Source organism: Thermobia domestica, chromosome 4 (assembly GCF_964235325.1).
Source record: "Thermobia domestica chromosome 4, izTheDome1.hap1.1, whole genome shotgun sequence".
Classification (NCBI taxonomy): domain Eukaryota; kingdom Metazoa; phylum Arthropoda; class Insecta; order Zygentoma; family Lepismatidae; genus Thermobia; species Thermobia domestica.
In genome coordinates, this window is record NC_137457.1 from 11,294,478 (window position 1) to 11,311,172 (window position 16,695).

General features: G+C 33.9%; 1 protein-coding gene across 4 annotated transcripts in view; it reads left to right on the forward strand.

Annotated features, from left to right (window-relative positions):
• The window catches only part of LOC145683714 (uncharacterized), a 145,916-nt gene that overhangs the window by 91,347 nt on the left and 37,874 nt on the right, over window positions 1-16,695 (forward strand). For all 4 annotated transcript variants that reach the window (XM_081755170.1, XM_081755167.1, XM_081755169.1 and 1 more), the window contains 3 exons: window positions 3,481-3,555; window positions 4,699-4,773; window positions 16,168-16,242. In XM_081755170.1, the coding sequence (XP_081611296.1) occupies window positions 3,481-3,555; window positions 4,699-4,773; window positions 16,168-16,242 (225 nt within the window). The remainder of the gene's footprint in view (window positions 1-3,480; window positions 3,556-4,698; window positions 4,774-16,167; window positions 16,243-16,695) is intronic.

A 16,695-nucleotide genomic window follows, 5' to 3' on the forward strand; every position in this document is an offset into this window, starting at 1 on the left:
CACTCGTAGTGCATCATTCATTTTTATGCTAGTGGTAAGATAGAGGAAAATATTCCCTGAATTCGTGTTTCAGAGAATCGACAACACATGTTCAACTATGTGTAGGCAAGAGGATTGAGCTGCAAAATGTACATGATCCACTTTACAGTTTTGTTCCCCAAACAGAGTCTCAAGATGTTTCACTCATTGCATGAATCAATTATCATACTCGGATATTATGTGATTGTTGGTGAAGATCTCAACCGTACGATACACATCTAAAATATGTGTTGACCAGTCAACAATATTCCTCAGGACCTCCAAACCACAACTTCAGTTATTACTTGGCGGGTACGCTGGTATTTGAGTCCATTGTATTTGCTCAGCAAAGCAGATAATTATAACGCAAGATATAGTTGACGGATGAATCTCTTACCACTTCCCCGTGTAGGATGTACTGTGAATTTACTGCTAATGATTATTCACATTAATATTATGTATTTTGCACAACATTTTTAATTTGTTTCTTTATGTTCACAAAGTAAACCAATGTGAGAAAGTAACCTCTACGGCACAAGTTTATTTTCTGGAAAGCTAAGTACTACAGACTGCATTTTTCTAACAACTATAGAACTGACTCCGAAACCTTAACAGACGTTTTGTTTTTTTATTCTAATTTTCTCACATTATTACATTATCCTTCATGTCGGAACATACCAAAAAATATCAATAGTAGTTAAAGTCTAATTCTAAATGAACATAAGCGAAAACATCGGTTACAGAGAGGGAAAATAAAATTTGAAAATCTCTTTTCAGACGTCTTCAAAGATATATGTTCCACTGGTACTTACGTTCCCACTGTTAATTACGAGAATTGATTTTTTAACAGAAAGACAGAAATAAGATAAAAGAAATTCATTGCTATTTTATTTTTTAATTCCTTACAACAATAATTACTATCAATGGTGAACACTATATGAATAGAAACAATTCATAGAAGAATTGGAGTATTTTAGCATTTATGTAGATCAAATCATTCAAACGGATATTAATCCTAAATTGAAGAGACATCTAACTTTATAATTCATAACTTTACTAGATATATTGAAATAACGGCAAGTAAAATTGATAATTTTCAATTAAGTTTAAGTCAAATGAGTTATAATCTGCTACGTTTTACGAAGTTGAATATGCGATTGTAAATTATTGCTTAAGGAAGTTTAAGTAGAGGGTGTCAACATATTTTTTCTTTCAATTTACTATTACTCTACCCAAGCTAAGGTACTAATGCAAAGTAATGCTAGAATCCTAACTAATATTACATACATCACTAGTTGTACAAAATTCCTTCCGCCATTTTATTTCAATATCCAAGCTTTATTTTAAAGAAATAGTTTTACATTTCTAACTTCATAACAAGGAACTACATAATTTATACGGTTTATCCAACATTGTTAGGGTCATCAAGTCTAGGAGGCTTAGGTGGGCAGGTCATGTAGCTAGAATGGAAGAAAGTAGAAACACTTTCAAAGTCTTGACTGGAAAACCAATGGGAAAATGACCATTAGAAATACCTAGGCGCAGATGGGAGGACAATATTAAGATGGATCTCGCAGAGATAGGAATACAAAGTAGAAACTGGATCCAGTTGGCGGAGAATAGAAGTCAGTGTAGAGCTTTTGTGAACGCGGTATTGAACCTCCGGGGTCCCATAGGCCATAGAGTTAGTTAGGTAGTTAGTTATACATTTAATACTCAAAATATTTTCCATTGCTCTCCACTACTTTCTCCCACCTTTCCTGTAGTGTACGAATCCCGTTTCGAAAAAAGCTGATCATTCTTTTAGGTGATCCAAGTATGGATATAATTTTTTGTCACTTTTGCCTTCTTCTTACAACCGTAAGTGGTGGTTAGACAGACCGTGTGGTATTGATTTAAACTAATAGTAGTCATAGGGAGCAATGTCTGGGAAATATTTGAGGAGGTACAAGGCTTCCAATTTCAACGTTTCCAAGTATATTTTTGACCGATATTGAGCATGGGGGTCGAGCATTTTTATGCTAAGCAATCACTTTATCGTCATTCTCATTGTTTTGCGGAATTTTGTCTTTCAACTCTCGACTTTTAAGGCATTAATTGCTTTCAATACAGATCGCCTGTGATTGTTTCTGTTATTTCTAGCAGCTCATAATACAATACGGTAAGCTGCGCCCACCAAATACAGAGCATGATCTTGGAGCTGTGAAAATGAGGTTTTCCGCCAACATGGAAGCATGGCTAGGAAGTATAAATTATTTTCCATTCTCGTGATTATCAAACTGAACCTACTTCTCTTCCCAAGTCACAATGCAATATAGAAATCCTTTCTGTCTTTGCAATTCAACATCTCTTTGTTTCAACTCGTACGGCACCCAATTTCTTTGTTACTGAATCAATTCTATGGACATGGGGCATTTCGAAATGGGCTCTTGAGTTAATCCTGATGATCCTGTCAAATTTTTCTGTCTTTGACATGAGTTACCCAGCAGTAATGTCTAAAATTCTTCCTCTTTGAATAACTCTTTTAAACGCTATACTGGTCTTTAATGTCAAAATAATCGTTCTTGAAGCGTCGAATCCACTCGCGAAACTACCAGTCTTACCATGAATGTTTGAGAACATTTGATGAGTTTCATCGTACTGACGCAGAATTCTTCATATAGATTTCTTCGTATAGAAGCAAAAATTTAAAACCTCTCTGAAATGACGAGAATTTGGCTCTTAAACCAGTTTCAATCGAGAATAACTGTAGGATGCGGACACAAATCGACTGAATGATTTATGCTGACAAATACCTAAATTACATGACGTCCACATCTGTTTATTTCCACCACTATTTCCTCTAGAGTTATCTCTTGGAAAATGGGAGGAACAAAATTGTACACCTACTAACTTTATTTACCATTTCCTGATTTGTATTTAAAATTCCCATATGCACGTTTTGCCTTCTCTCCTTTGCAACTTCTACTGATTTATTTATAAAGACTTTCCTATCTGTATCTAGATATAAATTATATACCTTTGGTAGTAGTAAATTCCTATGGAGCACATCCAATGCATTATCCTTTGAATGTTTTTACTTTGTGTTACCAGTTTTTCAAGTTGTGGCTCAAATTTAATTGCTCACTGCCGAACTAGCTACGTGGTAGTGACATCCACTTACCTACAAGTTTTAAGCATCACTTCCTTTCAGAAAAATGTTGGAGCGACATAACGTCCAGCTTATTTGAAGTATGCAGAGTGTGGAAACTTAATCTTTAAAACAATGGTTCGTGTTTTTCTAAAATAATGGTTCAACACATTTTCCTCTGTTAGAAACTGCAATTTAAATCTGAACGTAATTTTTGTTTAAGCTATGAAAATATGCTAAGTAAAACAAATAGAAAGCTATGCAAGTAGCCAGGTTAATTCTAGCAGTGCGTATCCTTATATCTTCTTCATCTCAGTTTTTCTTCTGCACAGGCCTGGATTACTCATCACTCGTTGAAGGATCAACATCTCCTGAAATGGAGATCGGCATGCCTCAAAATATACCTGGTAAGTTGAAAACAATTTTTAGTTCACAAAGTAACTGTAAGAAAAATAAATTTCCATAGATCACGAAATTCCAAGTTTGAAAGACGAATAGAAAATCCTGAATGTTATAAAATCAGATTTTTCTAAAAGTGACAAAATTAAGACCAAATTACAAAGAACAATTTAACTCGCTCTTTCTTAGAAAGGTGACTTTTTATAGTTATTACTTTCAAAACAGTTCTTTCATTCCAAGAGACGAATATTAACGTTTCTTTTTTTTTTTGCATGCTTAAGCTCATTCCGGTATGTTTTCCCTTGAATCAAGTTTTGTAAAGAATATTACGGACTTGCGTTGGATTTGTGTTGCTGAGGTAACACTTTTAGGAATCAAGGAAATAAAATATCAAATATCTGATGGCATTACTCTTGCATTAATTTGCTTTCTTTACGTTTAAAAAAGTGGCTGAATGAATTACTTCATTATATTTTCTTTATACCAATGTTACAGTGTAATGTGTTTATGGTTCAGTATTTGTCATTTGCATTCATTTTATTGGCTTGTAATATCTCTTCATTTGCGTTGTAAATTGAGTGTAAGTTATTACTATTTTGCGGTTAAAATACACTAATTTTCAGTATAAAGATAAAATACTTCAATATTTTCTGTTTAAAAGTAGTGTACAATACAATGGCAGCACGTATGGGCAGCAGAAGTTGCTTGTCTTACACTTGGAGAACTTTTTTGTAGAAATTTCCGTAATAACATGACTTAATCATTATTTATCTTCATGACACTATGAAACCTATATAGAAGTTAGTAAATTGCTTTAATTGTCAATGATCAGAAATCTTAAGTCCCAAGTGTTTACAAATGAGATTTTCTTAAATTAGATTTTTAAATTAAATTTTCTTAATCAGCTAAGACCTTTTGACTTAATTAAGAGCCTCCAAATATACTACTGAACTTAATACGTAGATATTAGATTATATTGCATTATCTCCTGCAAAATATACATGATAATCTATAGAGGATACATGTTACCTATAACAATTGTCTGTTATAATTCCAATTACCTTACAGTGCTACAACAATATAACACTGTAACATAAACATGGAGCTTATTCGATATTAGAATAATTGTTATCATTATTATTTACATGTAGAATCAATCATACAATTACAACCTGAAGAGAATGTACAGAATGAAACTACCTTGGCCATACCGGAAGGCGAAACTGGTAAGTCATAAAACTATGTGTAAATATAACCTAGGAAATCACGGTTCTTAGTATGCAATGTACGAACGCTAATAGTGAAAGATATCTTATCTCTGAATCAAATTCATAGTGGGACTTGATATCAAATTTGACATAATGTCGCATTCGAGAATTTAGGTAAAGGTATTACATAATGAAAAGGGATATTTAGGGAATAGTAATTATGAACTAGAAGAAAATATACTTTCCTTGTTAATGTCGTGTCATACTTTTGAAAGTTTTGCCAGTGAGTTTTGTTATACATTGTGGAACTGCGGTAGATTTCTAAACTATATAAGGATTATATCGCAACTAGAAGTGCGAAATATATACCACTTCCAATTTCAATACGAGTATAAGGCAGAGGTGGAAGTATTTGCTGAAGCGCTGATTCTATTCCAAAATCAGCCTTAATAACTTATATTAGTCCATGATGGTAATCAATATTTAAAATTTAACATGTATTGCTTTTACATAATTTTTTTATGCAAATTTATTAATAAGAGTACAAACGAAATTTATTTAGTACCCTGAATCTATATCAAATACTTTTGAAATCATGTTATTTTCTGTTTCCTCGTAGGGATTTTAAAATGCTAACATATTTTTCACTGTGTGTTCTTAACATGATGAATCGCGAAGAACATCTTTTCGTCGTATAATACAGTATGTGCTATATGTTGAACACTGCTCAATAAATTTATACTAAAATTATACTAGTTTTTTTTTCAATAATTTAATATAAATGTAATTGAACGAATTCCTGAGAAGAAAAACGTATATAATTAACCCCTTTCCGTATGTTTTACAACATTTGCTCACTAAATAGAAAGAACAAAGTTTTATGCATATTGGAGTTCGAAAGATATATTAAATTGTAGAGAGAAATGTTCTTGGGATACACAAAAGAAACTCCATTCTTTAAGATATGGTGAACAATGATTTGCCACACGTTTCCAGTAATGATAGGTTTGTATACCATGCTCTATAGACTTGGGGTTCTAGCACGACCTTTTAGCTGCTGTTTAAACTTCATAAACCGATAATGCATGTCTGTGACATGCAACTCACTAATGACAGTTTCGACACAGGTTGAAAAATGTGCTGCATGTCTTCCTTCCTGAATTATATCACAGTTTCAAGACGGTTATAATTAGCAAACCGTTTAATTACTTTTTATAAATTGTCGTTCTTTCGACTAATAATATCTCTTTGGATAGCGACTTTCTCGTGAGTTTTGTAGGTCATGACAAGCCCTGAAATATTCCTCGTGATACACTCAAATTAATTACTTTTTTAATACTCGAAGTACATAACGTAAGCCAATAATTGAACATCTTAAAACACAGCACTATCATCACCTGCTCAGCTGACTGTAAACTGACTTTTACTGCTCTATACGTAATATGGAACAACACTCTGGTGGTCGCTAGCGCTGCAAACAAGGCACCTGACGTTACTCCATCTTGGGCTGTTTTCTTCCAAAAGGGAAAATGTTATATATATATTAGGGTGTCCCTTATTTTGGGTAATTTCGTGTTGCGATACGCACACCCCGATAAAGTATTCTATATGACAATAAACACAAATTACTGAAATAGCAGTTGTCTTCGAGAACACTAACCCGTGCCGACTTGACGACAAAGTAATGAAATGAAGTTTTCACATTATAAAATAATTTAGAATTTCCAAACCATGATAACGGAGAAACTAAAAGAGACAGAGAAACGAAACTTTGCACGAAGGAACTAGAGAAAGAACGACATCTGCTCGTGTACTGACGAAACTCGTTTGAAGAACAGTGTTGCCAACCCAAGAGAAAGTTTTGTTTTTGTAAATGAAATGACCGAAATTAAATATCATCGTTCGAACCAACAATGAAAATAAAGCAAAGGAGATGGTAAACGCAGATCAGTGTTGGAATCTTCTCGAGAAATAACGTGTAATATGTTGGTGCACATAGTGAGTGAGTTAATAACGTTTTGTACACCTTAAATCAGATATTGAGAAGAACTGTTTGCGTTGACTTTAAGTCTAGAAGGATCAGTAGAACAGTGTTGCCATCAACAGAAGAGAAAAATTGAGTTTGGAAAACATACAATAATTTGGAAAAGGTCACTAGTGCTGTATGCTTAGAGACTGTAATGCAAGGTGGTAGAGCATGAAAGGTAGAACCGTGATTATGTGGGATCGATAACTGACCGAGATATACGATATCTTGTAAAAACTGAAAAATAAAGTATGTAAAATGTGGCAAAGCTGCACAGCGGGATGGAATCCGAGCAAGCTGGTTAAGATATGAAAACAGCGTTCCGTTTGCATGGGTTTACGTACTCGTAGGCTTTTGAGGACACTGATAACCATGATGACATTAAGAAAGAAAGCCGCCGCTCTGCAGGGTTGCCATCTTTTACAAACCTTACTTCTCTGCTTTAACAAGATACCGAATATATCTGCAAGTACGTGATATATCAATCTCACATAACCACGACACTACTCCTCATTAGAGATGCAAGGGCTCGGAAAAAAACCGGCTTTTTGGGAAAAAACTCGGTTTTTTCTGCTTAGCTTTTTTGCTTGGGAAATTTTGGGCTTTTTTCAAAATTCTGCTTTAAATTGATAAGGCAGACTTTGTTTCGCTTCTCTATAACACAAAAAGTCATTTAATTAGTGGTTGATGCCGATAATAATATAAAACCTCGAAAATAAACCATGAATTTCGAAAAGATATTTTAAACAATGTAGTGGGCTAAAGTGAACGTGTTGGGCATAGCCAGATTTCGAAATTAAAATACTTAAATATTCGCACCACAAAGGTGGAGTGCCCTGAATGGACAGTCCCAAGAAGTATTTAAATTAAGTAATTAACAGAAGTTATGTAAATGAGTTATATTAATTAATTGGATTTCTTAAATATTAAAGATATAAATGAAATATTCGGTAGAGCTTTTTTTTAAAAAAAAAAATTAAGTGATTTGAAATATACAAAATACTCTTTAACTCAGGTAATCAGTGGCTTTACTTCAACTCAGATGCTCCATTGAAATGGTCAGATTACAACCATACACCCATCTCTGTACATGTTCTTGCCATGCTGTAAAAGAAAAACATATGCGAAATTTTCCACATACCTTAATTGATGTCTGAAATCCGTACAAGAAAGACTTCCATGTTATTTTGTCGAATTTTTAATGTTGATAAAATAAAAAAAAAACTCCACTCCTCCACAGAAATCATACAGATTTTCAACACTGATATTCACACACACATATAAAAAAATTATTTTATATTCACACGAATATTAAATTGAAGTGACCGGTCAAAACAAAACAAAAAATATTTTTCTTTTTATGAAAATTTGGCCATTATATATTTCTGTTCATAGTTTGTGCACGTATTGTTTTGACGTGTTTTTCATTGTCTTCTTCCTTCAGTCCTTTCTCTTCTCACTGAAGTTCGTTCGGCATCCTGGAACCTCCTAGATGATATCAATTGCTGCTACTGGGTGCTGCTCTGTTGTTTCTCCACTGCACTGGTGTCTCTCTCTTAGTATCTCTGGATCCGTTTGAAGACATCTATTTCATGCAGTGTTACTGGATAATTATCATCTGGATTGCCTCAAAGTCTCTGAAAATGTTCTGATTCTACGATCCAGTTCCAAAGATCTCACTACATCGGCCACATATGACGCACTTAAAATTTTACTTTTAAGATTTTATACATATATCACACGGCAAACTACATACGAGAGTTATACGCTAGTAGTCATTGTCCTAGCTGCAGATTTAAGACTCAGTCTCTGCTTTAAAAAAAATATTCCAACTCTCCTCTTTTTAACATCTCGTCTCGCAACATGTGTTCCCCGTAAAGCATACACTGAGATTACGTTAAGTTCTGAGACAGTCAGATCGAGACGAAAGAAAAAAAACTCAATCTCGAGTAACACCGCGATTCTACTATTTAAATGTGCCTATCTCACAAAACAGACCATTGTCACGATGAGTCTTGCACTAACTATTACAGAGGAAGACCTCTGTGTATCGCGTCTTAACACCAACTAACTCGCTCCTTCCCTGTCAAACAGTTTTCTTTCAGAGGAAACAACACGATTTTCAAAGGCTCGCTCCTGACCTACCCAAAATTCAATGTATAGTCCCTTTTCGCGGACCCTAATGGTTTTGTCGCCAAAATGTCTGGGTAGTACATTTTCATGTAATCTTTCATTTATTCTTAGATTATTATTGCTTGTCATCTGTATTGAGTTTGACCACTGGATAGAGGAAATACTAAGCTTTAAAACGGTGTATCATACACTTTGTTATTCAAATGTTAAATACTTGTTTTCGTATTGTTTTCCCCGGCGTCACTGTACATTTTCTTTGTAAAAATCTTCCTTGCCGAACCCAGTCCATGTGCGTTTGTTTACATCGCCAGAGTACTCTAGCGGTGATCTCTCGCAACCTCCACACACACATTTGTTCATGGTTTTTCACTTTTTTTCACAATAATTATCATGAATCAACAATATATTCTATATTACATTGTACCTAATATTCCTCTGATTATATTTACATAGGATTCCAGCAGTGACATTCAATTTAGAATTAATAATCAATAAATATACACATATCGGCTGCTATGATATTCACGGTACTGCGTATCGCTGTCGTCTCAATTACAGCAATGTCAACACCAAGCACAGTAAAGTAATAAGCTTTTGTTTTAAAGTTAAGGTAACAACGAAAAATCTTTTCTGACCAAAATTACATCTTATCTTACATTTCTACAATTCTAAATATGTAATAATTCTAAGATATGACTGCATTCATAATTTTCAATGGGGGGGAAACCCACTCGCAGGAAGAGCAGAAGCTCTTCCTTGTCGAAACCGCGCTTTGAAGAAAAAAAAATATAGGATAGTTTTCTTGCTTGATCCAACCCACGCTTTCGAAGTTTCTAGTGTCAAAAATGGTCACTTTACTAAAAAGTAACACCTTATTGTTCCCAAGAATTCAAACCCACTTGCTAAAATATCTGAGCAGAAATACACAAAGCTAATGGGATAGGATCTATGTCGCCAGGGCACTATCTGCAGCAACATTAGCAACTCTGCTCACTTCTACCTAACTGAGTTAGAAGTATGATTTAAATATATGACCTAGATAAAATTTCTCTCATACCACAATTCTTTTTTAACTCTAGATAGCAATCCTGGGTGCACGTACACAGCTTTTAACTGCTACGGAACAATTTCTCTCTCTCTCTCTTTTTTTTTTTTTTTTTTTTTTTTTACTCAGTGGTGCTTTTCCAAGTTAAGTTTTCTTTCCTACATATATTTTTATATTCCAAATGACAATGTTTAATTCACCTATTTTATATACTAATTAACCTAACTAACTTATATATTCTTAATTAACCTATTGATATGTAAATTATTTTAATATTATGCAAAAATTTCGCTTGAAATTAACATAAAAATTCTAAATAGAACATAGCTATATGTGTGCCTCCTATAACAATTTCACTTCAACATTTTTACATTATGAATTCCAAAGGATTAACCAATGTATATAATAAAAAAAATTAACCTCCTATATACAAAAGTAAGCAGAGTTGGCAAGAACCATGGTTGTTTCTAAAAATGCCAGAAACCCGTTTTTTGGCGGCAATTTAAACCAGGCTTTTTTGGGGTTTAAACCATGTTTTTTGATTTAGATATTTTGCTTTATGTATTTATATTACATATTCACAGAAAATAGTTTTTTTCGCCTAGGTGGTATTATGCAACAACGGGGTTATTCTGGAAGAGGTCCCATAAGCTTAAAGAAGTCCGGTCAGTAAATTTCTTAAGTTGAGAAACTCCCACCCTAGCCATCGGGAAAATCCCGTCATTATTTTAAATGTAAAACAATAACGGGAAAATCCTGTTATTGCTTTCCATGTAAAATTTAAAGGTCAACGTATTATAATCAGTACGCTAAAAGTGAGGTATTAAATTACAAATTTAGTATGAAGATATCATTGAAAGTCCAATCCAAGCTTATGTTGGAAGCTACGTAGGCAATCGATAAATTTTACCAATTTCAATCAATATATTTAAGCAACCTTGCCTTCTTTATAAAACAACAGGCATGCAGAAATATATAATTTGGTTTCGTTTCGTATGTTTAGACTTAACATCCTTACGTAATACCGAGGTTATCAAGAAGACTTTCGCTTAAAGTGACATCCGAACCGCTACTTAGTTTACACCTGAGAGAAGGGTTGTGGTTCGACCGAGAATCGGACATTGGACACCTTGATTAAAAGGTGAAAAGGAAATAAGACTAATGCAGATGGTTTGACATGTGGAAACGTCACCATGAAGTTCACACGATTCGCATTTTTGTTCTTTTTTTGGTTTATATCAGTTATTAAAAAAAACAGCTGGTGTAAACGAGCCAACCCTAAAAGCAAAAAAATATACAAAATATTTCTTTTTAAAAAAATATACAAATAACTAGCAAAATTGTATGTAGTATTTTTACTTCAAAATATTCCATGCCCTCTTTTTGAAACAAAATAAAATTAAAATAAAACATAAGAGAAATACTTAGATTTATATTATACAATTAAAGGCTGCACATCTGGAACTTTTGGTTCTGTATATTCTTGAAATTCTACAGTTAAGTTTTTATAACCACCATCAAGAGCGTCCATCAGGGGGGCAAGGGGGGCGCTCGAACCCCCTAGAAGAAAATGTACTTCAGAATATCGAAAATCCAATAGAATTTTTACATTAGTTACAGCAAAATTTGAAACTTTTTTTGAAACGTTGCTTATACTTGCCCCCCCCCCTTGGAAACCACAACATGGCCATCCTTGACCACCATCACGGTTTACCCAGCCCTCAAGTTTTCTGAATTTTTAACAAGGGGGACTCAACATATCATTACGGAACTCCTCCCCCCCCAGAAAAGGACTACGGAATATATTTAAGTTAAGCTAAATACAACTGCTCAACAGACATGACTGAGTGGTTGGCTTTTGCGCTTCTATCGGGAAGTCCGGGATTCAACCCAGCATTCGACCATTCTGATAAAGCTTTCTTTCATTCCATCTGTGAATGTAGAAATAGTGCGTGTACTGGCCGACTAGGAGTGTAGGAATTGGCCGACTTCCTTTCTTATTGTTTTTAAATCGTTATTATTACTAATTACCAGCAGTGACGGTTTTGCGAAGGTTAGGGGGTCGGTCTTTCGGACTGAAGCCTGTTCCCCAAAGTTGCGGAATGTCTAAAACGAACGAAATATCTATTAGTTATGCCTTTACTCATAAACTTTAAGCTCCCGTCAAATAAAAATTACGAATGTTTAGAAAAACTAAACATTAGTAGTAAGAAAACCCCTCCCAAAATACTTTTCTAAATTCGCCACTAATTCTCAGTATAAAATGATCTTCAAGGTTGTATCCGGAAGATTATTGCTAAACATATAAACGAAACGAAATATTAGTTATGCCTGTACTCATAAACTTCAAGCACCTCCCAAATAAAATTATGACTTTTTAGAAAACGAAACAATCAGAGAAACTCCTCCCAAAGTACTTTTTTAAATCCGCTACTGATTATTTGTATAAATTGGTATTCAAGCTTGTATCTGGACAATTATTGCTAAATCATTGCACAACTACAGTATAACAGAAATGTGGAAGTACGGTTTGACGGACATATTGAAAAAACGTATGCTTTGACGGATATATAGAAAAACGTAAGTTTAACTTTTGTGCTACAAGCTAGAGTACTAAGCTATTAAAATGAAACACGGATGACAAACTAAACTGATCTAGAAGAAACAAAATGTCGATAACTCAAAAGTTAAAACAAAGTTAAATAGCCTGTAAAATCGCCCTCAAATACTATATTCTTCATGTTAGCTTTAATTCGTAAAACATGTGCTCCATCCCTCTTGATGGTGAATTAAAGTGCTAAATACGGCATTTAGGTCATGGAATTGTTATCTAACTATAGAATATACTATAAAAAAGCTATTTGGATAGAAAAATCATGAAAATGAAAAAAGCCAAAATTTCCAAAATTCTCGTTTTCTTTCCCAAAAAAGCCGGCTTTTAATGTGAAAAAGCCATCGATTCAAAAAAGCCGGCTTTTTTGCATCTCTACTCCTCATACTCTTCCACCTTGTGTTATAGGTTTTAAACCCCACAGCACTAGTAACCTTTTCCAAGTTATTGTATTTCTTCCAAACTCAATTTCTCCCTTCTGTTGATGGCAACACTATTAAGAGGATTCTTCTATACTTAGGGTAAGCGTAAACAGTTCTGGGCAATATCCGATTTAAGGTGTACAAACAATAGTACCTCACTCCCTGTGTGCACCAATACATGTTTCACGTTATTTCTCGAGAAGTTTGCAACACTGATCTGCGCTTACCATCTCTTTTGCTTTCTCTTTCGTTGTTGCTTCCAATGATGATATCCAATTTAGGTCATACTATTTACAAAAGTAAAACTTTCTCTTGGGTTGGCAACACTGTTCTTCCTATGATGTTCGCCAGTACACGGGTAGATGTCGTCCTTTCTCTAGTTACTTCATGCAAAGTTTCGTTTCTCTGTCTCTTTTAGTTTCTCCGTTATTACGGCTGGAAATTTTAAATATTTTATAATATGAAAACGTAATTTCATGACTTTGTCGTGAAAAGTCGGCACTTGTTAACGTTCTCATAGAGAGCTGCTATTTCACTAATACGCGTGTTTACGATCACATAGAATACATTAGGGGTGTATGAGTATTCCAACACGAAATTACCCGAAATATGGGACACCCTAATATATCTATCTATCTATCTATCTATCTATCTATCTATCTATCTATCTATCTATCTATCTATCTATATATATATATATATATATATATATATATATATATGAAACTGTATGAGACACACTGATCTAGTACCGTGTCGACCTTCTCTAATCTTAACAACTGCGGATACCCTGCAAAAAATATCCCACCTGTGCTTAGAAGTCGTCTAAAGGTATTTTCGTGCTCGCGGTTGGGGGATGCATGCTCGTATGGTTCTTACGAGATATTCCATGTATGTTCCACTGGATTGAAATCTAGACTGGACAGGACCACTGCATTAACCTGAAATCTGAAGAATGTCCCTGGATCCAATATCTGGTTGTCCGCTACCTGTGGGCTAGACAGTTGACAAGCTAGGAAATGCTTGTTCTCCTTACATGAATTATAGTCATAAATTAGAGTATATGGCAATTCGTGTGTCTAGATACAGGATGTCATTCATGCATCTTCTTACTCAGACTAATGCTCGCAATGAAGTCCAACTCAAGACTCTCCAAGGCTTAATTGATCAAGGCATCTGAATTTTTTCAACTTAATGCGCAGGATCCATGTCTTTATATTTTGTAACCATCTCGGACCTTCCCATCAGAGCGGTGCAAGTAGAACAATGGCTTATAACTTATTATTATCCGTTTCCATTGTTCGATGGTCCAATTCCTGTGCCTTGAAGCACATACAAGGTGTTTAGTGTAACGGAAACCTGTCAGCATGTGTACTCAGATTGGTCTGCAGCTTCTCGATAAGAGAGGATACAGGGAAGTTTAAACTGACCTAACCCTCAAAACGCTAGGATGATTTGCGTCAAATGCACTGTAACCTTCCAACCTAATACGCAGAATCGATGGCTTTGTTTATTGACCAAACTCGGACTTTCCCATCAGAGCGATGCAAGCGGAATAGTGGATTATAACTTCTTATTATGCGTTCCCACTGTCTGATGGTTCAATTCGTGTGCCTTCAAGCACATACAAGGTGTTCAGTGTAATGGATGACTGTCAGCATGTCTACTAAGATTGGTCTGCGGCTCTTGAATAAAGGAGAATGCAGGGAGGTTTGAACTGACGTAACGCTCAAAACGCTAGGATAATTTGTGCCAAAGGCACTATATTATGCTTCATACAATCCTCTTTGGTGGTACAGTTAACTTTCATTGAGAATGCAGTGATATTTCCAGTGTAACTGGTTCCCGGATATCTTCCTGTATTATCTTAATCTCCACATATGAACAGTTGTTCATATATAATCTTTGAAAAGAGTGGTCCATTCTTCAAGAACCAACAATCTTCCCTCAGACAAACATTTCGAAATCCAACTACGCTTGTCACTATTTCTGCAACTGGTACTTACAGGCCTTACCTTTTTTAAACAAATATTGTGAGTAATCGCAACGTCAATGTATGTGTGAGAGGTCAGGTGCACTTAATCTGGTGGGAAGTAAGTGTATATAGCTATACACGAAAAAAAAGTGTATATATCACATTTCAACCACCATAACAACTCTGGCGTATGCTAGTTTATGATGAAACTATAACTAATAGATTTCAAATTATACTAGCTTTACTAATTCTTCATGCTTCTATTCTATGCCACTTACAAATATTCGAAATTTTAAACAACACTTATATCCACCAGTTTGTAAACATGTTTCAAACTATATAGTAATATATTATATATATGAGGGACGGAGGGAGAGAAGGAGGGAAAGAGAAAGTGTATTAAATAGATAAATTATATGGTTACATTCTACTATAAGTACATTGTACTTTTCCCAAATACAAATGGACATATCTAATGTTAAAAAACACATTCCGTATTTATATGTAGCACAGTACAGTACCAGAAAAATATTATTAAACCAGCTAGTCATATCTGAGTACCTGCAATCTTATTTAAATATATAAAATTTCAAAATGATTATTTTAAAATAGTATATTATAATAAAATGGTGATAAGATTATAATGATATGGTGAATAGATTATACGTATTTGCTAACTTACCTCATTAACAAAACAATTTGCCCCAAAACAGCCATCTCCTACCAACCTTTAATCAAGCTAATAACCTAACTTTTACAAACCGAGTCATCTTTATTCATGTCGTAAAAACTACATTAGTTTCAATTACTATTGAGCAAAACGTACAGGTACATTATGTGTGAAAATATAACTAAGAAATTATGTCTGTATTTTATTGTAAGTTTGAATAACTAATTAAAATAATCTAATTAAAATTAAAATAATTTATAAACCTTGCCTCCTACTTCTTCTGGTGGATAAATAATTATTTCTTATATAATTGGATATCTCAAATATCTCAAAGATGAGAACGATGACAAGATGAATTAATTGTATTTTTATTATTATTACTATTCTGGTGTGTTTTAAATGATTGTATAACGGCTTTAACATAGTGTTGTACTTTTTCCAATGATCTGTTCACAGTAGTGAAAATAAAAGTATTATTATTGTTATTGTTAAATTATTATTATCATTATCACATTATCTTTTCCACAAAGGTCCAGATTCACAACCACCAGTTGGAGATGTGATGGCAAACCAGAGTGAAATAAAAACACCACAAATTGAAGTCAGTGAGTTAACATTTATTTTTATGTGAAAACTATACTTTAAATAATACTTTAGGAAAAATTTAAAATGTCTCTTTTCAATAACTTACGGGTTTCAATAATTAAATTACTTGTATCAAGCTATGTGTTCAAGCCAGAAGCAAAGTGTTCTAGATATACCTTGTTTCTTCATTACCAATAGGATATATACAAGCGCAATACCTACAATTCTAGAAAGTGAATCTTCTTATCATTTATATTTTGTCAATGACTTAATTTGAATTGCTATTTAAACAATCTTTATGGTTTGTTTATATTGTTCAAAGTGAACCAACTTTTAACTTTGCAAATAACAAAATAGAATCAAAATTAAATTAAATCTTTGAGTTCAAAGTCCCATGAATATGTCAAGTAGCATAAGAGAGAAAGATTGATTAAGACAAGTGAATGATAGCGGAATAATTGGTGAATTAAGAA